This window comes from Impatiens glandulifera, chromosome 6, assembly GCF_907164915.1.
Source record: "Impatiens glandulifera chromosome 6, dImpGla2.1, whole genome shotgun sequence".
Lineage (NCBI taxonomy): Eukaryota > Viridiplantae > Streptophyta > Magnoliopsida > Ericales > Balsaminaceae > Impatiens > Impatiens glandulifera.
This window is the reverse complement of record NC_061867.1, coordinates 48,747,979-48,775,877: the sequence shown is the minus strand read 5'-3', so window position 1 is coordinate 48,775,877 and position 27,899 is coordinate 48,747,979. Positions and strand designations below refer to the sequence as shown.

Here is a 27,899-nt window from a genome sequence, read left to right as displayed (position 1 = left end):
TGGTGGATGCAACAACATTATATATTTGATAAATTTATCAATACACGAGAAGTTACAAATGAGATTAATGGATGTTGTTACGGAATATTTATATGGTGCCTTTGAGAACAACATATACATGAAATTCCCTAAAGGATTTAAAATTCCTGAAGCATTTAGTTCAGATTGTTGAGACCATTACTCGGTTAAACTATGCAGATCTCTACATGGATTGAAACAATATGGACATATGTGGTATAAACGTCTTAGTGAATATTTGTTAATGAATGGATTTCAAAATGATCCAATATGTTCATGTGTGTTTATCAAGAGATCTGAATCACAATTTGTAATAGTTGTAATTTATGTGGACAGTTTGAATATTATTGGAACAACAAATGAACTATCTGAAACAATTGATTATCTCAAGAACGAATTTGAGATGAAAGATCTCGGGAAAACAAAGTTATGTATTGGCTTGCAACTTGATTATTTAGATAATAAAAATTTTGTCCATCAATGTGCTTATACATCAAAAGTATTAAAAAGTTTTTTTTATGGATAAAGCACATCCCTTGAGTAGTTCAATGATCGTGAGATCGCTTGATGTAAATAAAGATTCATTTCGACCTCGTATGAGTCATGAAGAATTAATTGGACCCGAAGTACCATATCTCAGTGCTATTGGAGCGTTAATGTATCTGGCTAGTCATACTAGACCCGATATATCATTTGTAGTAAATTTACTAGCGAGATATAGTTCTTCACCGACAAAGAGACATTGGAATGGAGTTAAACATATTTTCGGTATCTTTAAGGAATTATGGTCATGAGATTATATTATCCATATGTATGTGAAGTTGAATTGATTGGGTACGCAGATGCATGATATTTATTTGATCCTCATAATGGTAGGTCTCAAACGAGTTACGTATTCACATATGGTGGTACAACTATATCATGAAGATCTATGAAACAAACAATTATCGATACATCTACAAATCATTCAGAGATCATAGCTATTCATGAAGCAAGTCGAGAATGTGTGTGGTTGAGATCAATTATGCATCACATTCGAGAATCATGTGATTTATCAGTAAATAAGAATTCTCCAACAATTTTATACGAGGATAATGCTGCTTGTATTGCACAATTAAAGGAATAATATATTAAAGGTGATAGAACGAAACACATATCACCAAAATTCTTTTTCACTCATGATCTTCAAGAAAGGTGATATTGATGTTCATCAAATTCGTCCATCAGATAATCTAGCAGATCTATTTACAAAGACATTGCGTACTACGACCTTTGAAAAGATAGTGTATAAAATTGACATGCAGATATTCAAAAGTATAAAGTGATGTTACAAAGAGAGGAGTATAATCCCACTAAGCATACGTACTACACTCTTTTTCTCTTCACAATGGTTTTATTCCACTGAGTTTTTTGATTTTTTTATATTTTATCATTAATAAAGATCTTTCATTTCGTATTCTACATTTATTACTCTTTGTTTTTATTCCTATAAGTAGGATATGGTATGTTGTAACTGACTCATTCGATAAGTAATAAGAATCTTTTTCCCAAATAATGTAATGACTGAACTCGATAGAATCATGAGAGATTACATCTGAGGAACACAAGGCAGATAAAGAAAAAAGGTCAAATGGGAGAACTAAAAATAAAAAGTTATGTCTTTAATTAAAAATTAAACATCTATAAACCTTATAATATATTAATTTTAATTTAAAATTTATGTATTAAAATTAGAACACTTTAAACAACTTAGCTATAGATTTTATATTAGCTCAATACCTTTAAAGGGGAAATTGGACTAAATGACCCTAAAGATAGGGGTATTTGCGTCCGTGGTCACTGATAATTAAATTTGATCTGGTGACCACTTTATTTTTTTTGGACGAAATTACCCTTTTCGCGTAACGCGAAGTGGCTTCGCGAAACGCGAAGTGAATTAGGTTAATATAAATACTTAAAATTTTCATTTCCTTCATTTTGCTTCTCTCTTCTCTCTCTTCTCTCTCTTCTCTCTCTTCTCTCTCTGTTCTTGTTCGTTGGCCGGCGACGGCGACGGCGAAAACTTTGGCGACGAGGACTACGATTATGCCCCATGAATCTACAAAGATAAGAAAACCTTAACCTGAATCGATGTTTATAATATAGATTAATGTTCTTATATCAATACCTTCATTTCAAACCCTAACTCTAACCCAAATCGATTTATGTTCATGTTTCCAGCATCTCCATCTGAAAACCTTAAATCAATTAAATCTGTTCATATTGGTTCATATTGGTTCATATTGATTCGTATTGGTTCATTTTTTTGTTCATCTTATTGTTCTTATGTCGATGATGATATTTGCAGATCATATGGGTTCTGTTTCGCGAAGGGCTTCTCGTTACGCGAAGGGTTTCTCGTTTCGCGAAGTGCTTCTCGTTACGCGAAGGGCTTCTCGTTTCGCGAAGGATTTCTCGTTTCACGAAGGGCTTTATGTTTCGTCATATGGGTCTGGATTCAGTGAAGAAGTACTTACAGCAAGACGGAAACCGGCTAAGTGTCGACATTATAGATGAAGGATTTTCTCAATAGTCAATACAATTGAGTTGTTTTCATTTAGGTGTTCTATAATTATATGTTAAAGGGTTTATTTATAGAATTGCATTTTGAAAAGGAGGAGACATAGAGAAATTGAGATTGGACTTGGATAAACTTCCCTTTCATATTAAGGGACTTTAATCCAATTTGCATTATTAAACTTAATCCTAATGGACATTAAAATAAGCTTCATTTACTCAAATTCTCTAATTAAAATGAAGCTTCATTTCTTTTGTCTGTTTTATTTTTTTAATTAGATATATATAAAGTTTTTCTAATTATTAATGTAATATTGTACTTTCATCCTGTCACCTAAAGAAATAAAATGATAAACATATTTTTGTTATTTACAATTTGAGATAGAAATTTAAGACAAAACTCACCAAAATGTAATGTTTTTATCATTCATACTCACCAAGAAGTTTCAAACTAGACTAGAGAGTTATCATATATAAAGCTATAAAAAAACAAAAAATGGAGGACCAGTCTAGTTATTATTTGAACAAATAAGATATATCTTTTCTTTGGATATTGGTGGTACTCTATTATGGAAATGAAAATTGTTCTCATTCACCTAATCATTCACCTAATATTTTCTTTGTCCTCGTCAATTTGTTCTAGTTGTTCATATTGCGCACCACCACGCCCATTATTATGATTGTCTGATTTTCTTTGTCCTTGTCGACGACATTCATGTTCATACAATCCCTCCACTTCATCCTCCGGTTTCTCACGATCCTTTGGCTTCTCATAAGATCGCTCACGAGATTTCTCCCTATCACCCTCTCTATTTCTTCCCTTTTCACGGGATTTTTCCCTACACATGATGGGGGTGAACATCAGAAGCATTCATATCAAAATGCACAAACTGAAATTCAGATTAAAAAACACTAACTGTGTTTGGGAGAGATACAATTCCAATTCTTTTGTTTGTTTAACAATTTAAAACTAAGAATTCAAATGAAAGCACCAAGGGTGTATGTAGTATTACCGGTTTGCATGACGATCAGCCCTTTAGTATTCGTAGTGCTTATGTAATATGCCCTTCGCGAAACGAGAAGCCCTTCGCGAAACGAGAAGCCCTTCGCGTAACGAGAAGTACTTCGCGTAACGAGAAGCACTTCGCGAAACAGAACCCATATGATATACAAATATCATCATCGACATAAGAACAATAAGATGAACAAAAAAATGAATCAATATGAATCAATATGAACCAGTATGAACCAATATGAAAAGATTTAATTGATTTAAGGTTTTCAGATGGAGATGCTGGAAACATGAACATAAATCGATTTGGGTTAGAGTTAGGGTTTGAAATGAAGGTATTGAAATAAGAACATAAATCTGTATTATAAACATCGATTCAGGTTAAGGTTTTCTTATCTTTGTAGATTCATGGGGCATAATCGTAGTCCTCGTCGCCAAAGTTTTCGCCGTCGCCGGCCGACGAACAAGAACAAAGAGAGAAGAGAGAGAAGAGAGAGAAGAGAGAGAAGAGAGAGAAGCAAAATGAAGGAAATGAAAATTTTAAGTATTTATATTAACCTAATTCACTTCGCGTTTCGCGAAGCCACTTCGCGTTACGCGAAAAGGGTAATTTCGTCCAAAAAAAATAAAGTGGTCACCAGATCAAATTTAATTATCAGTGACCACGGACGCAAATACCCTTATCTTTAGGGTCATTTAGTCCAATTTCCCCTTTAAAGTCCACCATCAATATAAATTTAATTTATAAAATGAATATATTGACTCGAAGTTACTCTATAGAAAATTAATATATAATCTCATAAAAAATATTATGTCTTTAATTGAAAATTGAACATTTATAAACTTATAATATAATAATTTTAATTTAAAATTTATGTATTAAAATTAGAACATTTTAAACAACTTAGCTATAGATTTTATATTTCAAATTTGATCAAAATTCCTTAAAAAAATGGGTCATGAGCAAAACCTGGATATTGCGTTTATATCATTTTTTATTTATTTGTTTATTAATTTTCAATTAAGTTTTTTTAATGTTATAGAATTGTGCTTTATTTATTTTTTTTTTTTAAAAACTCAAACTATATTTTTTTTTGAAAAATATAACACTTCATTTAACTTTAATTGATGTGCTTTTAGTGATGAAAATTTAATTAGATTAAATATGTTAAAATTATATTTGGCCAATTATAGCTATATTAAATGGATCAAAATTATATTAATCAATTTTCAAATATAAAAAAGTTAAATGGGCTCAGTAAAACTACATTCATCATGTCAAAACTAAGTTAAATGACTCAAAAATATATAAATAGTCTATTTAATTGATCAAAACTAAGTTAAACAGAATAAAAAGTATGTTGATGTAGTAAAAGTAGGTTAATTATGTTAAAATTAAGTTAGACGGACAGGTAACAAATATAAATTTTGTAAAATATAATAAAAATGTTACTGATTAAAAAAAAGAAAAAAGAAAAAGTTATATAGGTAAAATGATTAAAAATATATATATTTAACTTTTCTTTTATTATAAAAAAAAGGTGATTATAGGGATGTTCAACTCCTCAGGTTAAGTTTGGTTTACTTTTTATTTACCAACCGGTTAACCAATATTGATATTAGTTTTATCGGTTCTGGTTCTACTGGTTCCGATCGGTTAATCGGGTTTAACCGAGAACCGATAATTCATTTTTTAAATTAAATATGAAAAATGTTTTAAAAAAATATTTGTTTGTACTTAATTATGTTATTTTCCATAAAATTTTTTATGCTTTAATATATTTCATAAATATATTTAGAAATACATTATAATATATTATTTTATCTGAATTTGGTTCTCTATATATAAAATATTTTATAAGTCCTTATTTTGATTTTTTAAAAATAATTTTATAAAAATTATAATTTAAAATCTAAAAATAACTAATATAAATATATTATTAAATATTATTTATAATATATTTAATATTAAAAAAATAACTAATATAATTATAAAATATAAATATATAATTAAATTATTACCGATTTAAATAAACTTACTATAAAAATGGTTCAATCGAAAATCATTTAACCGATTAATCGAACCTTCAAGATAATGAACTGACGTGACATCATTTCTCTTTAAAATTACCTAGGTCTTCATCGGGTGGTATCGAAACAAGTTCCAAAATCCGAACCGAAAAATTCGTATAATTTAGACACTGATTTTTCAAGTCCCCGTTCAGTTGGGCTCTCCGAACCTAGGAGCGACGTCGTTTTGGATCTGGTTCAGTCCGTAACACAGTCTTCGCAACTCCGTCCGCCCTCTACGTGTTTGAGAGATAGAGAGAAGAAGAAGAAAAAGGTGCGAACTTGTTTGAAGGAAGAAGAAAATGGTGCAGAAAAAAGGCGCAGGGAAAGCTTCGGAAGATGCAGAAGAGGAATTAACTCGTGCCCCTTTGCAAGCCATACTCTTAGCTGACAGCTTCGCTCAGAAATTCCGCCCCATCACTCTCGAACGGCCTAAGGTGTTTCTCACTTTGCACATACAGGGTTGACATTTATCGTATTGGGTTTTCTCTTGGTTGAATTATTGTCATCGTTTTCCAGTTGAACCTCGTTAATTAAGCGTATAAATTCTTAGGTTTTCCCTGTAGAAGTCACTTCTTAATTGTAGGATGGTTTTGAATATAGAACCTGTTCACTTGTTACTATCATTGAATTCTGTTGTTTTACTGAGATAGGAGTTCAATTTTATTTTTTTTCTTTTACCCAGTTGCCCCATTGCACATTTTTCTTATTTAACAATATTGATTTTATTCATGGTTTATGATTCTTCTATCAACCAAGTACCTTGTTTTCTTTTGAAGGTGCTGCTACCTTTGGCCAATGTTCCTATGATCGATTATACATTAGCTTGGCTCGAATCAGCAGGGGTTGAAGAAGTCTTTATCTTTGTTTGTGCTCACTCCAAGCAAGTGATTGATTATGTCAACTCCACTTGGCTTGGTGAATCAAACTTCTCCATCAAGACTATAGAATCACACAATTGCATTAGTGCTGGGGATGCTTTGCGATTGATTTATGAGCGGAATGTGGTAAGTTGAGCCTCTAGCATGGAATAAATGAAAATCTGTCTTATAAACTATGTACAACTTCCCTGTTTGTATCACTCTCCAACTAAATCAAGAATTATCCTAAAATGTGTTGTGAAAAGATTGTTTGTCTTATGGTAATAGGTTTTTTATATAAGAACATACTGGGTGTGAGAATACGTGGAGCAAAAAGCAGTGAGAGTATGTTTGAGAATGATGGTTTATATAGTGGATTATGTTAGAAACTGTTGAAGCTCGTTGTCTTTTCTTAACCTTATACATTAAGTCGGGTTTGGTGATGGATGGAATGGAAATTAGAAAAGAAAAAAGAAGAGGTGAAACTTATCGAATCAGTAATGTACTTTGTGGTAATTAATCATAAAAAGGGTTCTTGAGATCTGAAATATATTACTTGAACAATCTAAGGTCTGGAACATATGGAACTGCGTGCCTGATACCTGTCGAAAGTTATCTTGATGTTGGTAGAAGGTTTTATTTAGAAGGTACTTAAATTCAACTGGCTCAAAATTTTAATTGCAGTTGATAGGAACTAGAACTACAAGTACTTCAATTGATTTTAGTTGAATTCTCATATCAATTGCTATCCTTTGATGCTTTTACTGTCAGTTGTGTTGTTGCTTATTATTTTTAACCTTTTCATGTAAAAGGGAAGTTGCAATGTTTTTTACTCTACAATGCTTCTTCTTCGTCTTCTTATTCTTCTTCTTTTTGTCTCATCCCAATAAACAAACAAACACATGTAAAGATACATGGTGACTTCATCCTTATTAGTGGAGATACAGTGAGCAATATGTCACTTGCCGAAGCTGTAGAGGAGCACAAAGAAAGGAAGAAGAAGGACAGCAATGCTGTTATGACTATGGTCATAAAAAGGTCAAAGCCTTCACCAATTACCCATCAATCGCGTCTTGGAACTGATGAATTGTTCATGGCAATTGATCCTGATTCAAAGCAACTTTTATATTATGAAGACAAGGCAAATCATCTGAAGGGGATATTAACTCTTGACAAGATGTTGCTCTCTGATAATGTGTCCATATCTTTTCACAATGACAAACAGGTTCTATTTGAATCTTCTAATTTCTTTTGTTGCGAATATCTTTCACTGTTTTTACATCTATAATAGTTTTTTACAGTAATTTTTTCTGTAAATTTTGTTGTGAATATTTTTCACTATTTTCATGTGACAAATTCTATCTCTAGCATAATGTAACAAATGATTCTTTCGTTGATTGTAATACTATTTCTTTCACTGCCAAAATATGTCTATTCCTTCTTTTTTTTTGGATGGGTGGGCTGGTGGTTTGTGGCTTCACCATGAACTTAGGGATGATTTTCATGCAGGACAGAGCATTTGATCATTTTTGTATGACATCTTGTAATTTTGGACCTCACTCTTTATGTGCACTGACTTTCTTACTGATAAAAGGATTATTACTATTTTGTGGCTTGAACCTCTGATTTATTGGTGTGTATTGTTGTTCTAACAGGATTGTTATATTGACATATGCTCTCCCGAGGTTCTCAGTCTTTTCACTGATAATTTTGACTACCAGCATCTGCGCCGTCATTTTCTCAAGGGCCTGCTTATGGATGATGTATGTCTTTACAGATTTTACCTTCTTAATACTATCAAAGCAATCTCTCTCTCTCTCTCTCTCTCTATATATATATATATATATATATATATATATATATATATATATTCCTCTTTTCAATTATTTTATCTACATTTATAGACTACAAAAGAAATCAGAAGGAAATATATCAATTAAGCATGGATATTTTCTACTACCATAGTACCATGCCTCCTTGCTTCATTTTTGTTTGTTCAATAAATCCTTGTAATTGTTTTTGGCTCACCATATTAGTAAGTCAACTTTATCCCCCCTCCATAGTAAAATGAATACGTGATTGTCAATATTTTTTCGTCAAAACAAATTGTGATTGTACAACATTTTCAATAAAACAATTAAGATGTTCCTATTCTATTGACATTTCATGAATGTATGTAAGTGTCTCTAGGATGGCAATTTCTGTTGGTTTCATCATCATTTTTTTTCCTACGTTTGTGTCAAAGTATTTTCTCATTGTGCTTTCAGATCATGGGTTATAAAATTTATGTCCATGAAATTCACTCAAGTTATGCGGCTAGAATTGATAATTTTCGGAGCTATGATACCATTAGCAAGGACATTATCCAGAGATGGACTTACCCATTCGTTCCAGATGTCTTTGGAAGCTCATCTACCAAACATGATAGACAGGGCGTGTACAGAGCATCAGGTAAGAGCTGTCCTATTCTTGCACTTTTATCTGTTACTTAGTAGTAATTGTTTCCGTTCTATAGCATCTGCATAAATTTCCCTTTATCTTGGGATGCAAAGCAGACTAGTGATTATTTTTTTTTTAATAACACTTGACTGCCAAGACATAAATTCTGATTTGTGTTGTAGGGGTACTGCAATCCCGTTCCGCACAAATTGGTCCCTTCGCACTTGTCGGCAGTGATACTACTATAGGTGACAAAACAAAAATTTATAATTCTGTTGTGGGGGAAGGTTGCAATATTGGATCAGATGTTTCAATAGATGGTTGCTATATATGGGACAATGTCACAATTGAAAATGGTTGTAAGTTAAGTCATGCCATAGTATGTGATGGTGTGACAATGAAGTCTGGAGCTGTTCTGGAACCTGGAGTGGTTTTGTCATTCAATGTATGTATCTTATTTTCTTTCTCATGCATTTTTATTGTTGACTAGATTTTTTTTGCTTCATGTTTCTACCCTAATTGTTACTACTTCCTTTTTTTATGCTTCTGAAATTTTGGTTGCACAATGGACAATGTTTGAGTTCTTTCTTGATTTTCACTCCTTGAAACTTCATTCTGCATAACATGACAAACACGGTTACTGAGGTGTTTGATTGCTTAACTACACAAACTGAATGTCATGATGGGCATATACCCCTTATCATGGATGAATTAGACTATCTTGTGGAGCATAATGTGTTGACATTCTAGATAGCAAATTCCAAGATTTGTGGGATTATTATCATGCAATCAATCATATAATATGACTGACATATGACTGGGTGCTAGGATGCTATTACCTTGTGGTATCCTATGAAGATGAATTTTGGCTATTGTGTAGACAATGTTTGCAATAATACATTGGAGTACAATTTATACACAATGTAAAATGAAAAGGAATACATTTCCAAGAGTAAACAATGTATTGAGGAAACTAAAGGGGACTCTCTGGAGTTAATGTGTTGAGATGATTGATGTTGAGAAGACATGACATGTGAGCTACATTCCAAGATAATATTATCATATATTCCACAAATCTCTTAGGGGTATATCCAATAAGAAAAAATACATGTTCACTTTCTGTGTATCATACATTATCATCTCGAGTAGTTATGCTGAATATTTCGGTTGGTGCATGTGCTTTACTCAGTTTTTGATGATTTTCCTCCATTTAGGTTGTTGTTGGACAAGGGTTTGTAGTTCCTGCTTATTCAAAAGTATCATTGCATCAACAACCGACTAAACAAGATAGTGACGAGGAGCTGGAATATGCTGAGGATAGCAGCGGGTTTGTTAAAATTCCTGGTAACTTTTTAAAACTATTTATACCTTAATTCATTGCATGGGTGCTTCTGCGAAACTGGTTAATTTTGTATAGACATTTAATGGAATATCATTTTTTGACGTTCTCTATCTAATCCTAGGCAATTAGCCTTGAAGTCTAAAGAAATGCCATATCCATATTCTATGTCACAATTACTGTTACCATCTTGATATTTTCATTTCCTTAGCTATCGTGCTTTGCACTTGGTAAATTAATTCTAAGCTGTTCATACCAAGAAGGCAATATTGACTGACCTCACAATTGAATTAATTTATTCATGTAAGAAGACTGCTGAAAAGGAAATTTACGGAAAAGACAATTTTGCACTAAAGCTATTGTAAACAAAAAGACTGTCGAATCGAATTTGTTTGTGAAAATGATCGAATTCAAAATAAATATTTTATTATGTGCAATTTCCCTCTTCCGGTACGCTCCTAGGCTCTTTAAAGTGAACTGAGTCCAACTCCGAAAGCCTCTGATGGAAAGACTTGTGTCTCAGATTTTGCAATGAAAAACGAAAAAAGGGGGATAAAGGGGAAAAAAGCCTTGCATGGTTATTATGAGATTGTTATAGATTATCTGTACACATTAGTTACATTGTTGAATTCAATAACTCACAACTTGTTCAGATGGAAATTGATCCCAATTATATATTGTGGGGGTCTTGAAGGGTATTACTCCCTGCACTCTCTCATTAACAAACTAAAAACAACAAATTGTATATAGGAGTGTTGGTCTGTATATTACTTTCAGTTACTTTTTCTTATGCTTGAACTTGTAGAGAATGAAAGTAATGGGTTACTGTATTTTCCTCAGCAATCAATGGTACAACAGATCATTTGACTCCAGGATTATTATCTGAACTCTCTGAAGCCCAGGGACAGGCTACTTCTGAGGTCAGCTTAAGCAACATATCATCAATTATTCATTAGCTTAGCCTCTTGTGCATACCTCTTTTGATGCCAAATGTATGAACTGAGTTAAATATTTTATAGAACTTGAGATGGTTGGAGAAATAGGCAAACTAGTGACACAATTGATGCTTGGGAGTTGGTATTTTTATTTGTTTTTAGCTAAAATGGGTGTTGACATTTATTGGACAGAAATGGTCTGTGAAAGAAGTATATAATTGGTGTATTATTAAGTTGGAAAACTCATGGCCTTAAATATAGGAGGTTTTGATGAATTTATAAACTTGAACTTTGGTGATCATTCTTTCCTTTGTTGTTGGTTCATCCATAAGCATCATTTGATGGAGTGGATCCACCAGGGTTTTTTAATGTTCCATATTTTTGCTGGAGAATTAATTTTTTGGCATATCATGTACGTGATATTTATATTATTACCTTTCATTCCATGAATTTATACATAAAAAGAAGAAGAAAAGGCATATTTATACATAAACTTTCTCAAAAGGGGCAAATATACCCATGAACACTTGAAAGCGGCAAATGTGCACCCATTTAAAGAAGTTTGCATGCATATTTTCCCCTTTAGGCTTTCATGAGTATATAATATGATATCACATTATGTTTGTCAGTTGTCACTTTCTTGTTGATAGATTAGGCAATTCAGTGCTTTTAAAAGTTATTGGATGAAAAAAGCAAACAAACAGTGTTTTCATTGACTCCTATTCCTTGTTTCTAGGTTGGTAATGGTGGGGTTGGATATATATGGTCAATTGATGTAAACAGCTATGATGAAGAAATATGGCAGTCAGTTGCTCCTATTCCTGCTGAAAAACTAGCTGAAATTGTGCAAAAAGCTACAACAGATGAATTGGAGATGACACAAGATGGAAATCTTCTACCACCCTCAGGAGAGTTGCCCCTTGATTCCAACAGTGTGGGCTCTGGGGATGATGATGTGGATGATACGAGAGATGACTACTTTGAGAAAGAGGTATTTGCTGCTGAATGAGAACTTATAATAGATAGATGGATATACATTATTTCTCTGTTCATAAATTTCAGGTTGAAGCGACTTTCCAAAGGGCAGCTCATGAAAATGTTAAAGAAGATCATGTCATCTTAGAAGTAAACTCGTTAAGGTAATATGTTACTATTTGTCACCTTATGGATTGTGCTTCCATATAATTGTTTCAACAGATCAAGGAGTTTAAATTGGGTATAAGATATTGTCAAAATTAACATTCTCATTTTCTTTTGCGGCAATCCAGAAAAATATTTGTGCATTAAAGATATTTTTTATAGCCTGAAATAATTGTTTCTTTTAGTTGTTATAACATGAATTCTACCAGGTATTCTTTAGCATTTTCAGTTATTCATTTTTTGAGAAATTCCTGTTAAAATAAAAAAAATAATTTACCAAGTATTTGGCCTTCGATAATCCATAACATTGTTCTTCTATGTATATCCATCAGGTTGTCATGTAACAAAACTTCAGCTGATTGTGCTGGAGCACTGTTCTATTCTATGGTGAAGCTAGCAGTGGATACTCCACATAGTTCCACTAGTAAGGGTTTCCTTGCCTTTTGTTATAATTAATAAATTATACCACAAGATTGTTTATTTGAAATAAAATCTTACCGTGTATGACTTTAGTTTTACAGTGCTGAGAATTATAACCTTTTGTTCTTCCTTAACTATTAATCCTTTAAGGTCATTCTGTAGACTAAAATAAAATGGTTCAAATGCACATGTTAGCTGTTTAGGATAATTTGACGAATAAATTTATGATGTAATTTTATTTTTTTTGCTTTAGAAACTGAGAACCTAGCATATTCAGCATGTCATTAAATTTCTGTATGTCTTTTTCATTATTAATACAAGGTTCTCTCATTTTTGCCAAAACAATAAACTTCTGGGGTTAATTGTATCCTCCAATATATTTCTTTAAAGTTTTAAAGATTGTAAAAATAAATTTGTCCAATTTTTAATTCCTGTTGAAAGAGAATAAAGTGTGTCCGACAAATTGCATAAGTGGATTCCTTTCTTACTATTACCATTTTTTTCTGAGATTAGGGGCAAAGAGATCTCACCTTTCATTTTGACTTATGTTGTTTGCTTGTTTCTTGTAGGTGAATTACACAAAATTGTTATTAATGTACTTACTACTTGGCAGAAAGTTCTGAAGAACTATTTACTTAGTCAAGACGAGCAGGTTTGTGTTTCAATTTGTTTTTAATTTCTAAAATCGGGTTATAACTGGTTGTGAAGTGAATATATTTCTTGATTGTTTACAGATAGAGGTGATATTAAAGTTTGAGGAGATATGCTTGGAAACAGCAAAAGAACTGTCTTCAATATTTACACAAGTAAGTTTATGTATATAAGATGAGCAAAAGATAATAGACTGTAGTTCTGAATGAATAATAAGTTACACACTTATATAAAAACAATATTAATTTTGATTTCCCTCAATCAAATCGATTAGAATTTTTGAAATCTCTCTACTATATTCTATAATATATCTATGAAATAAAATCTACATGTCCAATGTGTATTTATGCTGAGATAAATATTCCTTGTTTGGTTGGATTGACCCATGAAAGTTCTAGTGTTGATTTTGCTTCAAATTGATAGATAAAATAAACTAGAGCTTGGTAGTAGATTATTTGGGTTATTCGGATTAAATGACTAAAATATTTACATTATTTGGTATTTTGAATTTATGATTTGTTTTTCTATAGTCTAAACTTAGGCCTGGTTCAGTAGGGAATTTTCAAATAATTTCAAACAAAACATCCATACTCTCATCAATCATAAACCTATAAGGAACAATTTGGACTCAGTTTCCTTTTTGTGTTTATATCATTAGTTGTGGGCTGGTCTCAAAGGTTAAATAGGGGGAAGTTGATGAACAGACATTTTTTTTACACTAACGAGTTGTAATAATCATTGACAGGTTTTGCATTTCTTGTACGACAAAGACATTTTACAAGAGGATGCGATTCTCAACTGGGCAGATGAAAAGGAAGGGGCAGATGAGTCCGATAAAGTTCTCGTTAAGCAGGCTGATAAATTCATCCAAGTAAAAGCAAATTATAGTTACAATTGACTTCGTGTTTTTGAGTGGATCGCTATCATAAATCTGTTTTTCTTTTTGATGCAGTGGCTGAAGGAGGCATCTGAAGAAGAAGACGACGAAGAAGACGATTGAGTTATTTCTAACTTTAGAACTTTTTCTTCTTGGAGAAGAAGAGTCACCCATTTTGATATACTGTACTCTTGATTGTTTGAAATTTTTAAATTTTATTTTCTTAATTATTTATAGTTAAGTGTACTATGACTATATTAATTTTGATTAAGGTGCCAAATACCATGAAATTAAATTTGTCGTTCACTTTAAGGATTCATTAAAAATTACAGTAAAATGAGAAATGTGAATTTCATAGACAATAGAAATAAAGAGACTAGTGAAGCACAATATTATAATAAGAAAAGTGGGGATAAACTATGATTCAACTTTTTTTTTTGTTTTTTTGAATTGGTTTATTTTTGTAATTTTCTATACCATTTTTTATTGTAAATGTCTAAGATTAAAAAAAATAGAACCCAACGGATTACAAGTATCCTGTACATTTGATCGTTAATATTCACCTTTTTAATGACGAAGGGATAAATGTCCCAGATTAATTATCATTCAGCAATTGTTTAATCTACATATTGACATCACTTGTTATTTCTTTTTCTTTTTTAAAGGTCAATTTTGTATTAAATGACATCACTTGTTATTGTTTTTTTTAAAATATCAATTTTGTATTAAAAATAAAGCAAATAGCGTTTAATAGTTACAAATGGGAGGATATAAACAAAGCAATTTTTTGTAAAAAGTGTAAAGAAATTTTAAATGTCAATCACATTGAATATCTCGTACAAGTTTTTCTTTTCTATTAAAGCTGTGAATCACATTAAATATCCCGTACAAGCTTTTCTTTTTTATTAAAGCAAATGCATTTAATATTAATCCTTTAAGATGATCCTATCCATAACTTTTTTCTTATCAGAATCTGTTATTTATTTCTTTCAATATTGTCTACCACATAATAAGAGAAATTAGTTTTCAATCTTTCGTAATATTTTTGCACCCAAAAGTTAGCGACATTTGTTGGCGTATCTCACTTAAAATGAAGGAGATTCTACAAAAGAGTACATGTGCTCTTCTTAATGTCACAATGAAGAAAATATGATCAATGTATTTTTCATTGATCAAACAAATGTTGTAAGGTTAGCTAGATAAAATACATTTTTTTTTCAGTAGGTTAAATATCAAGACTTTTCCGTTAAAAGCTTTCCAACCCCAAAACAAAGATTCTTGATGGAGCTCTTATTAAGGTTTGTTGAGTTTATTCTGTTACATAACCAGTATAACTTCGACTATAATGTTTCTCAAATCAATTTTGGTCATTGTATTCCGAATTGAAAGTTCATATTTGTAGGACAATCATATGTCATCAGCCACAAATGACATTAGAGAGTAACATCAAAAGAGAAAAACGAGAATAATATTCGACGTAAACAACATCATGAGTTTAACAATAAACATAAATAGACCGCGAAAATTTTCAACAATCTCAAACAATCGTTGTGTACATTCACATTGTTATAATCTTGACATTATATAATGTTTGATTTAATCTGTGATATCGTTGCTCTTTTGAAAGATCTTCGCACACATTAATTTTTAATATATTTGATTGATTTTTTATTCACAAGTACTATGTTTTTTGTGGTTGCACTTAATCGGCTATCCATTTCATAATATTATTGCATTAATCATTTAATAAAAACCAATAACACAATAGACACAACCAGATAAGACAAACAAAGCAAAATACAACCAAACTGAACTTATAGATATAACACAATAGACACAACCAGATACAAACCAGACATTTTTTCTTCTTCTTTTTCATTCAATTTAGATCTGTTTTCTTCATTAAAAATTCAGTAGCCAAACACCATATCCTTCTTTCACATATGTTTTCTTTCTCCAAAGCAGTCACCAAACAGCCCACAGCAGCACAAGAAGTTTAAGCTGCATTATTATTATTTTAATTAATTAACAATTGCAATTCATTATAAATATATTCATGATAGAGAGCAGCCTAACTGCATAAGAGAATCTCTAACATTTCTTTAGAGGGTAGAGGGTCCAAAATAATGAATAGTGTCGGGAATATATGTAAATATGAGAATGAACTTAAACAAGAGGGGAGCCAATATTTGAAATTTACCTGGATTAATTTTTTATCAATTTGATAATAATAAACAAACAAAATAAATTAAGTTTATTTATCGTTGTTATTGTCAAATACATACAAAATATTTTGAATACCCTGGCTACAATCGGGGCAGACTTATACTTGGATCCACCCCTGAACTTAAATTTAATAGGAGAGAAAATTCTATTTTTTAAGTCTATCCCGTGAGAGAAAATTCTATTTTTTAAGTCTATCCCGTGTTTGCAAATCATTCCCAACACTATAATGACACCAAAATTTTGTTTTTTATCTTTACTCTTAATATATATATATACTAACCATGAAGAAATGCAATTAGAAATGCCACAAAAGCAATCTGGCTCCGGCGGGGGCGGCGGCGGAGGCTGTCCCCATCCTCCTGGTCCCATAGTTTCCTCTTTCAGTTTTCCGGCACCGCCTTAACAAATATAATCACCGGCCGGCCACCAATATTACCGTTACAATCATCGGCAAATGTATGTATATATATAAAGAGGATCTTTATCTATCATTATTTCAACTCTAAGAGTTGACTTGACTATACATATCTTGAATGAATGGTGATGATACTTACTATATTCTTGTTAACTAACTTTTATTTTTATTTTATTTTTCAAAAGACATATTATAAAATTTTAATTAATTGTTTATAACTAATTATTTTTTTAAATATTAATTTTAATTCATATTATAAAATATTTTTTTAAAAAATCATTCAATGACTGTTGTTTGAGGATAACGACAAAAATAATACAAAAACACAAGTGTTCACCTTATCACCAAATACACCGAAAACATAACGAGATTACCATTAAAAAATGTTCATCAGCGAATAAATATAAAATTTAATGCTAACATGTTCGGAGATTCTCAAAAGATTAACGAGTTCATCGACTGCCTCTAGTGTTATGAAGTAAACACATCGGTCGATCAATGTCATACGGTTTTTTTCGAGCCAAATAATCTCCAAAAAATAATCAGGATAAGGTGACTCAATCCAACCGAATTCTCGGTTTTTATCCAAATATTCTAGCAAATAATCAGGTTGTAAATTGAAAATGATGAAATATTAATTTTTAATTCATATTGCAAAATATTACATTCGATAAAATGTTTGATTAGTTTTCTTATAAATTATCTCAATGTGATTGTTGATTTAGATATTGTATTTTTTTTTGTTCACTACATTGTTTAAATAAAAGTAGTTCAAATTGGCTCACTCAATATAAAATATAAACATAAATATATACATTTTTAAAAATGTTAAAACTTGTATAAATTAACAAGCTAATAGTTAGATTATATTTTTATTATTAGCAAGTGTAATAATGTCCCAATCATCATCACCAACAAACATTAAGAGTATAATAATTAATGTCCCAATAAAATTGAGAACAATTCACATTATGAATTCTCAAGAATCATAATCACCAATTAACACTTAACACTCAAGGCTCGATCTCCACTTTTTTCTGCAACATCCATCTTCATCTTGATCAATTAATGATGTTCTTATAGTAGTTTGTTTCCTTCTTCAAAACATTCATTTGTCATTTAGTTAAAATCATCGAGGAGTCTTGATAGAGAACATTACTTATGTTAAATTCTTAAATGAAGAATATGTATAAAGTTTAAGAATTAGGTGAAGGATTTTTTATGATATTTGTTTGAACAAATATTCAAAGATTGTTTTGGTTTTTTCCTCATACATATATTCAAAGTAAGATTGAATGCAATACAGTTGACAAGCTTGTTTTCCTGGTCATGAACAACCATTCTTTCATCTACAAGTCAAATTATATAAGGTTGAATGATGCCCAAATAATAATTCAACTTATAAATTGGATGATAATTAGTTAAAGGATTCACCATAGACAAAAACATAAAAAGGTATTGTTAAGGATTCTATAAATTATGAATTGGTGGTGATGTTTCTCTTTTTATATAGAAAAATATTAAAATTTAAGAAAATGAAAACTTTGTGCTGTCAAAACAATAAGTATAATATTGTATAAAATAAATTGTTGGTTTGTAATAGAGGTTAAGGTAAAAGCAAAAGATAAATAAATATTATGTTGGTTTCACAAAAAAGACTCTTATTACATTAAGAGTTCAAACCCTTGATTTTTAAAACAAGTTGTTTTTTCCGAAAGATTAAGGGAGGTCTTAAGACTTCTACACTCAGTATCAACATGAGTTTACCATTTGATGGCGTTAAGAAAAAGTGAGCTAGTAGGATCGTTACCGTCATCATGGATGATCCTAAAGTCAAAGAGATTTCTCAATTTCTTACTTCCATCCTGGTCCATTTCTGGAAGTCGATATATCTTTACAAGGATAATGTCAAATATTGTCTTAGCATATCCGTACTCCTCTTGCAAGAGCTTCCTTGGGGACATTAATTCTATAAATGGTTCAGATGCATAACATTCTTGTTGTCCGTCATAATGATAGCTCAAAATTATTCTATGGTTGGGCACATTTGTCTTTCTCCCATGAAGTAGGACCCTTTTACGGGTTTCCACCTTATTTGCATTTGCATCATGAAGGTGTGGTTTATCTCGAAGTTTATAAACCTCATGTTGAGAATGAGTCCATAGGATCGATAGTTCCACTTGTTTTTGTGGAAATTATCAATCCATGGAACTAACGCGATATCCTTCAGCATGGACATCGTCTGTGATTGTAAATTCAAAACATTTATAAAAATGAATTTGTTTTGAAAAGAGAACATGTTTGAGATGTTCATTTAGACTATAGATGCATACACAAATACATATATAGTAGTCACATAAGGATTGTAGTGACGAAGTTTTGATTATTTGGGCATGACAAATAATTGGTTTGGTGATAGTATCCAAGTTTTTTATGCTAAGGAAAATCATAAGAGAGTATCATTCACCGATAGTGGAGGGGGTAAAATCGCCGCCATAAACTAGGGAATATCAAATCAATTGAGAATTTTCCTCCACCTCCACAATGCCTACGTTCTATCGGATGGCTCATCACCAAAGGGTGCGATCGATCCCTTGCATTCTAGTTTTTCCTCTTGCAACATTACTCGTTCTGTAACAATTTGCATTCCTCATTGAAAATATTTGCACATAAATGTAGAAGTACCGATCACAGTCGTGTACTTTTTTGTAAGTAAGATGAGGGTGATATACCATTTACACGTATATGCTTTTAAAAGGATAAAACTTATGCGTCTCTTAGGTGTTGTACATTTCGAGACAAACCTATATATTAAGTTGAAAACGTGATACAAACGTTTCAAAAGCCAATTTTATGTTTTTGAGTTAAACATTTAATCCCCAACAGAGTCGCCAACAAATTGTAACCCCCAGGAATACCCTTTGCGATTTCCGTGGAAAGTTCGAGGTTCGAAAATTTCAACCTCGATTTGCGTGTCAAGAATATTTAAAATAAAACATTATTTTAATTTTTTTAAAAAAATTCTTGACAAATTTTGAAATTAAATTTTAAAATAAGTAATTTTGATTCAAATTTAAATAATCCGAGGATTTGCGTTAATCAAATTACAATTTGATTTTTTAGAAATCTATTTTTTTAATTAATTAAAAATAATTAATTTAAAAGATTATTTCTTTTAAACAGAGACGCCGATTGATTTTTGAAATCAATAAAAATGGAATACATGTACAAACGTATTAGCTAGAGTTTCTTTTTGGTTCGTAGTTTGGTGATACTCAGAAAATGACTTTCGCGCTTCATCCTCTTACCCGTTTTAAAAACGGTTTTTACTTATAAATTCGGCTTAAAACTCACAAAGAGTAATAGTACCGGTCGGGCTGAACGTGCAACCTGTTGATGACGAAGAAGAAGAGGAAGAAGAAGCGGATATCGAAGAACTTAACCGGCGCAAGAAGAGGACACTTGAAAGGTCAATCGCAACTCCAAGCTCCAGACCAATTGTTGCTCAACCGCCTCGTCAACCAAAACCAGTCTGTACCGGTTTTGGATTCGGCAAAAAGACTCCCGGCATCTCAAGTGTGTGGGCCGGATTTCAGATTGACGCTGAAAGACGCAACAGGGAGTGGAAGGCAAAAGAAGAGGAAGAAAGAAGGCGGCTTGAGAAAGAATTGGAAAAAGAACTTCAAAAGGGGGGACCATCCAATCCTTAGTCTTTTTTTTTTTTATTTTCCTTAAAAACAATTCATGTTTAAGTTTTCAGAACTTAGTCGTTTTATCATACTTTTGAATTTATTAGTCTCTACATACCTGTTGGAAAACTCAAACACATGTTTTTGAAAATTTTCTTCAAACAGAAAATAATTAAAAAGGGAGAAATCACTAAATAAGTTTTTCAAACCGGCCACACATTACAAGTTTTGAATATTTATTCTAAATAATCAAAAAGGGAGAAATTGATAAGAAAAATTAAGAAAGTTAATTTTTAAACCGGCCACACATTACAAGTTTTGAATATTTATTCTAAATAATCAAAAAGGGAGAAATTGATAAGAAAAATTAAGAAAGCTAATTTTTAAACCGGCCACACATTACAAGTTCTGAATATTTATTCTAAATAATCAAAAAGGGAGAAATTGATAAGAAAAATTAAGTAGAGTTAATTTTTGGAACCGACTAGAAAAACTAAACAGTTGTTAACTCTCATGTGCAGGTGCAGATCAAATCGTATGAACCGGCTGAGCCTCATAAACCGGTTGCTGAATCACTTCAAAGAAACCAGTTCCAAGTGATCAAGTCAAAGATCAGAGGAACCGGTTTCTACTTTCTCAAGTGACCGGCCAGCAAAGACAAAAGTTCACATACCAGCCGGATCATATTACACAAGAAACAAAACCGGAAACTACAAATCTCAGAAGTGACGTAGTATGACGAGATAGACGTGTCTCGAAGGAATAAAAGAAGATCAGATCCGATCGGAAGCATGCGAGGAAAGCAATGATGATTTACTGATCCGATGTTGACAACCGGAAGTGCATGCCTGACACGTGTTCGAATCTGCAAACCGGCAACGTCACACTTTCCTCAGAGGTGTCTGCATGATTGCCAAGTGTTGAGGAAGGTGAAACGTGTAAGTAACCTCCCTGCACCGGCGTGATGATGATCAACCAATCCAGAGGAGAGAGAAGAAAATGACCGTTGGATCTCATCAGCTATAAAAGGAAGATGAAGCGTCTTCATTTAATGCGAATGATCAAGCAAGAAAATCATTCAATACAAGAGAAGCGATAAGTTATAAAGATTCTAGAGAGATAAACTTTTACGATCTAAAAACCGGTGTGTCATAAATCGGAACCTTTTTGTGTATGTTTGTGTTGAGTTATTGTATTACTTCAAAGAGAGAGTTGGTGTAACCGGTGAGTAGCGAGTTGGGCTCGACCGACAGTGTTGTTGTAACTATAAAAGTTAGTGGAGATCTTTCTCATAACTTGAGAAGAAGGGGTGACGTAGGAGGGTTTGCTCCGAACATCCATAAAAAATCATGTCTCTTGTCTTTTCTTTCTTTTCATTACTTACTCAATTAACCTAACCTCAAACCAAATTATCATACTCCGTAAATCGGTCCACTCATATATCTAAAACCGACTCCTTCTAAAACATCATCTAAGTCGCATACGTTGCTTCAGACTGAAACAGACATTTCCGCCCTTGAACCCGGTTCAAGAGTCTGTGACAGTTTGTGTAGTGTTGAGAACGGTTATAGTCTCTAACCGGACTATCACCAAAGTGTTGTGTTTGTTGTAAGAGGCCACCCTTCCTGAAACCGGAAACACCCCGGTCCTCCAAGGGCGTCCCCGATCCTAACACAAACGTATTAGCTAGGGTTTCTTTTTGGTTCGTAGTTTGGTGATACTCAGAAAATGACTTTCGCGCTTCATCCTCTTACCCGTTTTAAAAACGGTCTTTACTTATAAATTCGGCTTTTGAAAATCGGTTGTATACAATTTTATTTTAACTAATTATTCTTCCGGTCTTAAACATGCATAATGTTTGTGCGTTATTTAAATAATTGTAACAATAATTATTTAAATACTGCTATCTATGGTTGATGATAACTTAAGGAGGAAAATACTTGAAGAACATCAATTTAAAAGACAATAGGGTTTAAAAATAAATCATAAACGAGCCTTTGTCAAAACATTTGTTTTTAGGAAATATTCCAAAATTATTTTAAAGTCATTTTCTAATTTTTCGGGATTTTAGAAAATGATTTGAGGTTCCAAAATTACAAAAATAGTTTTAGAGTTTGGAAATGGGAACCAACCAGGACTTAGGATTGGTGTCCTAGGTACTAGGTTCATTTTATTGGTCGAGGGCGAAGAGCCCTCGGTCCTAGGTTAGGAGTCTCTCCGTCGAGGCTCAAGATCCTTGGTCGGATCTCTCGATCCTAGCTAAAAAGCCTCGGTCTGGGTACTAAGGACTCTCGGTCCTAGGCTAGAACTTTCGGTCGAGTGCCAGAAATCTTGGTCGGACCTCTCGGTCTTGGGTGGAAGTCATCGATCTTGGATTCTAGAGTTCTCGGTCGGGTGCGAGACTCCTCGGTCCTAGGTCGGATATAAAAATTCTCGGTCGGACTTCTTGGTCCTCGATGAAGAACTTCGGTCAGACCTCGTAGTCCTCAAGAACATCAAAATTACAGTTTTTCAATTTTGATGGAGGCTTGAATTCTTCGATCCAATGGCCTAGGTATCTTCACAAATCTCCCATAAACATTTAGAACATCAACCCAATGTAACAATCGACCTGGGTGATGATCAATTTGTTCAAAATAGTTTGTAGCCAAAAATCGGGTTTTGGTTTTAAAGTTGTTTTGAAGTATAAGGAGCTAGCCAATAGCTTCCTTATACTTCATATACTTGATTGATACAAAAAAAACATTGTTTGTTTGTTTGGACCAATTAAAGAACTCAAAATTTTCAATTATTTTGAAATTTTTGACCAAACATGATCGGGATGGATCAAACATGATCCAAACCGTTGCCCAACATCATTAAAAACATATTGGAAAGACTTTTGAGCTGTTGTTCTTGAGGATTAGCTCAAGAACAGAAAACATGATTTTTTGATTTTCCAAATTCAAATTTGGGTTTTTCTTTTTAAGACCGTTGATTGGTTCAAGCTTTCACGGAAAGTTCATAAATGATCATAAGATCAATTTCCAATCATCAAATTCAAGAATCATACATCATACAAGCTTATGAGAACTTAAAGTGTGAATTAAAGGATGATAAGAAGCTTACCAAGTGGGATAACACTCCTTAGACCCTAAGAAAACTTCTGGATACTCAGATATGAGCTTTAAGGCCTATGATGAAAATTCCAAAAATCTAGTAGCTTTGAGCTTTAATGGAGATTTGTGTGTTTTTCAGATTGTAATCTTGATAAGTCATCTCACCTCTTCGGAAGTATTGAGGGAGGCTATTTATAGCCTTCCTAATTTGGTGGAGGTTTCAAGTAGATCGAGTCAGCCAAAAGTCATTAATAACGTTTTGATTGTTCTTGGATCAAGTTGTCAAAATAGGCTTTGATTATGCCTAAATGTGTAGGGGAATGATCACCGAAGTAGGGTGATCATTTCACCTTTTACATTAGTCGGAAAGATTGACTAACGACTGAGTTCCATTTTTGAGAAATCAAAGGTTGGATTCGTCCTTATCCTTTCGGTGATTGCGGTGAGGAAGATGAATCAGGCGCAAAACGACTTAGTTTCGAGAGAAAACACGGACGTGGAGAGTTCCGTTCGCATTATATTTGGATCTGTCAGCGATCGGGCACTCCGTTAGCATTTCAGCTAACAGGCGTTAACCGATTTGGTGAGGCGTTGGAGCAGGTTCCTTCGTTTACAACCAATTACGCGGGCGCGCGTTCCTTTAGTTACAGTCGGCTATGTGTGCGCGCATTTCTTCAGTTACAATCTGCTACGCGGGCGTGTCTAGAACGTTGGATGAGATTCCAACGCTCATCCAGCGGATGTGCTTTCGGCTGTAGCTACCTCTTCGAGTTTTGGATACACCCGATTACAATTTTATTTTTATTTTAATTTTAAAACCTTAAAGTTTTTTTTGAAATTGATTTTTCTTTCACATTTTTGCTTTAATTTTGATCTTTTAAATACACAAAATATTAAAATAAATATGATAAATTTATTGCCAATTTGTTTTTTATTTTTATATTTTTTAGGTTAAATAAATAATTTTTTGGAGTGAAATGGGTACCTCATTTCATCCTAAATTATTTAATTTAATCCATCGATTTTTCTAACATGATTTTAAGATAAAATGAGCACAACGTTTATCCCAAATAATTTTATTTTGTTGTTTTGGCCATTTTCCTTAATTAATTAGGCTTTAATTATCACAATTATTAATAAAAATAATTGTTTTAATTAGGTTTTGTCCATGAGGTTAATTATTTTGATTTTATTTATTTGAAAATAAATTAAAATAATTAGTTTAATTTTATAAATTGGGTATTTAGATTTTTAGTGCTTATAGAGGGGTCGATCACGTGCATTTTAATTTTTCCTATCGCAACATCGCTCATTTTGTAACAATTATCATTCTTCATCGACAATCTTTGCCCATAATTTGTAGAAGTACCGACTCCAATCGTGTACTTTTAAAAGTAATGTTTAAAGTTATGTATTAAACAAAGTTTTAAATGAGTCTCTAAATGAACGTGTTCGCGAACCCATAAACGAGCTTCTAAACGAATATTTTCACGACTTTCTAAACAAAATGGTTGTTAGCCCATTAACAAGCCTCTAAACGAGATCATGTTCGTGAACTGATGAGTCGAATATTTAAAAGATCTAGCTTAACTCGTTTAAATTTTCAAGTTTATAAATGAGCTCAAACTCGTCTTGTAAGATTATCAAATGAGCATAGTCGAAATTTGAATAGCTCACGAGAATTTTATCAAGTTGGAATTACAATCACTTATTCACAAATCCCGTGTGAGGGACTAATCATTTTCATTTCTCATCTCATAAAAAACCTTTTGAATAGCTCGCGAGCAGTTGTGTTGATTTAAGCACATTGTAAAATATTGCAACATGTTCAAACCTTAGCCATTAAGAAAAATAAATAACTTCGAGAAAATAAATAACTTTGAGTTTGAATAATAAAACAATAAATACTAATATAATAGTTTTAATATTGTAAAACATTAACTAATTAGTTATATTTTTAAAATGTTAAAATTAACTATATTAATAAAAAAAAAATCATCACAAACAAAAGTAATAATAGAAATCTCTTCCTTTAAAAATATACACTTAAATAATTGAAATTGGATTCCAATTCCAATAATATTAAATTAAATTTTTATATTTTAAAAAATTATAAAATTGTAATCCAATTCTAATTTATATATTTGAAAAAGATATAATAAAAATAATTTAAATATATATTATTTATTGTAAACACTAAAATCTATACTCTAATTTATAATATTAAAATAATTATTTTTATTTATTTTTAATAAATAAAATCAAAATAATTAACCCATGACAAAAAACCTATTTAAAAAAATTAATTAGGATTAATTATTGTACTAATTAACCGAATAATTAAGGGTTAGGGCCAAAATAAAAAATAAAAATATATGGGATAAATGTTATATCCATATTATCTCAAAATAATTTTAGAAAAAATTAAGGGACAAAAGTAAACAATTTAGAATGAATTGTTATATCCATTTTATTTAAAATAATTATTTATTTAACCTTAAAAATAAAAAATAAATAAAATTGTAAAATATTTGCCATATTTATTTTAATATTTTGTGTATTTGAAAAGATTAAAATAAAACCAAAATGGAGAAAGAAAAATCAATTTCAAACAAACTCTTAAGGTCTTAAAATAAAAATTAAAACTGTAATCGGGTGTTGCCGAAATTCTGTTGAATGGCTACAACCGAAACTACTGTCATCAGATGAGCGCTAAAATTTCATTCAGCACTTAAGAATTTGACGCATACCCGTTGTAACGGATTGAGACGCGCACCCGGGCTATAGGGGATAAACTAACGCGGACGTTAGCTCCGTCCCTTCGAATGATGATGGAACGCCAGCTTTTGACGGTACGCCGACAGAACGCTAGAAAGCGCTCAAAACGACGTCGTTTTGAGCTCCACATTCATCTTCATCGCGACGCCGAGAAGATAAGCTCTGAAGATTTATGTTGATCTTTGATTTTTGAAACTCAGTCGTTGGTGCACCAATATAGTTGATTCAAAGCCTAGAATGATCAACATATGATGGTGATCATTCTCCCTACAAAAGAAGGCCTCGTCACTACCTACTTCGGCCAGTTGACCGAAGAACAACCACAATACCATTAATGGTTTTTGACTGATTCAACCCACTTGAAGCCTCAACCGACATTGGGACAGTATAAATATCCCCCCTAAGTAATTCCAAAGGCGAATCCAATCTCCACTTTCAAATCGGAAGATTTCAGAAATCTGCCATTGAAGCTCAAAGCTTCTGAATTTTTCAAAAAATCGTTTGAGACCTTAAAGCTTAAATTGAGGCATCCCAACAGCTTCCCTAAGGTCCAAAGAGTGTTCTCCAATCCTAGGAACGATTACAATCACCTTCTAATTCATATTTACAGTTTGAATTTGAAAAGGCTTGTATGCTTGTTGTTCATAGTGTTTTATGAATGAAAATCATTCCTAGGATCATTTAAGAACTATCTGGATATGATAGAATCGATCAATTCTAAATAACAAAAACCCAAATTTGAATTTCCAAAATAAAAAAAAAACGGGTTTGTTGTTCTTGGGTTAATTATGTTGAATCACAACCCAAAAAGCTTCCAAACATGATTATAAACATGTTGGGCAACTGTTTAGATCATGTTTTATCCATCCCGGTCATGTTTTATCCATCCCGATCATGTTTGATCAAAATCAAAATTTTCAAAATAAAAAGAAAATTTTGAGTTCTTGAATTGGTCAAAACGAACAGCCAGTGTTCTTGTTTTGGTATCAATCAAGTATATGTGGTATATGAAAGTTATTGGATAGCTCCTTTCACTTTAAAACAACTTTAAAATCAAAAACTCAAATTTTGATCACAAACTGTTTTGAACAAATTGATCATCATTCAGGTCGATTAAAACCTTGAGATGATGATCAACATGTTCTTGGGAGCTTTGTGAAGCTACCCAAACTCTTGGATCAAAGAATCAAAGATAAAAAAATGAATTTAAAAAAATGGATCCTTATGTTCTTGAAGACTGAGGCTTGTTAGCCTAGGACCAAGAGATCTAACCAAGAATCCTCGGTCTAGACCGAGACCAGACGTAGAAAATTGAGCCAGGATCGAGACCTAGGACTGAGAGTTCTAACCCTAGGATCGAGACTCCTAGACCTAGG

General features: G+C 32.1%; 1 protein-coding gene and 1 long non-coding RNA gene across 2 annotated transcripts; one reads left to right on the top strand and one right to left on the bottom strand.

The window, feature by feature from the left end:
* Window positions 1-5,820: 5,820 nt before the first annotated feature.
* Window positions 5,821-14,584, top strand: LOC124941599 (translation initiation factor eIF-2B subunit epsilon). The gene is made up of 15 exons (XM_047481938.1): window positions 5,821-6,093; window positions 6,436-6,663; window positions 7,427-7,741; window positions 8,172-8,279; window positions 8,784-8,967; window positions 9,138-9,400; window positions 10,170-10,299; window positions 11,135-11,214; window positions 11,966-12,220; window positions 12,292-12,368; window positions 12,702-12,793; window positions 13,359-13,441; window positions 13,524-13,595; window positions 14,186-14,311; window positions 14,393-14,584. Exons 1-15 carry the CDS (start codon window positions 5,959-5,961, stop codon window positions 14,438-14,440), a joined length of 2,196 nt encoding a protein of 731 aa, XP_047337894.1. The 5' UTR covers window positions 5,821-5,958; the 3' UTR covers window positions 14,441-14,584.
* Window positions 14,585-16,185: 1,601 nt separating this feature from the next.
* On the bottom strand, window positions 16,186-16,980 carry LOC124941082. The gene is made up of 2 exons (XR_007099595.1): window positions 16,824-16,980; window positions 16,186-16,318 (listed from the first exon to the last, which is right to left on the bottom strand). It is a non-coding gene; the product is annotated as an uncharacterized LOC124941082 (long non-coding RNA).
* Between the last annotated feature and the right edge of the window lie 10,919 nt (window positions 16,981-27,899).

Excerpts from the sequence above, each read along its gene's own strand:
- LOC124941599 (XM_047481938.1), top strand. The coding sequence starts at position 5,959 with ATGGTGCAGAAAAAAGGCGCAGGGAAAGCTTCGGAAGATGCAGAAGAG. Across the intron at positions 8,968-9,137 it reads GGGCGTGTACAGAGCATCAG|GGGTACTGCAATCCCGTTCC; the intron begins GTAAGAGCTGTC and ends TTTGTGTTGTAG. Across the intron at positions 10,300-11,134 it reads CGGGTTTGTTAAAATTCCTG|CAATCAATGGTACAACAGAT; the intron begins GTAACTTTTTAA and ends TATTTTCCTCAG.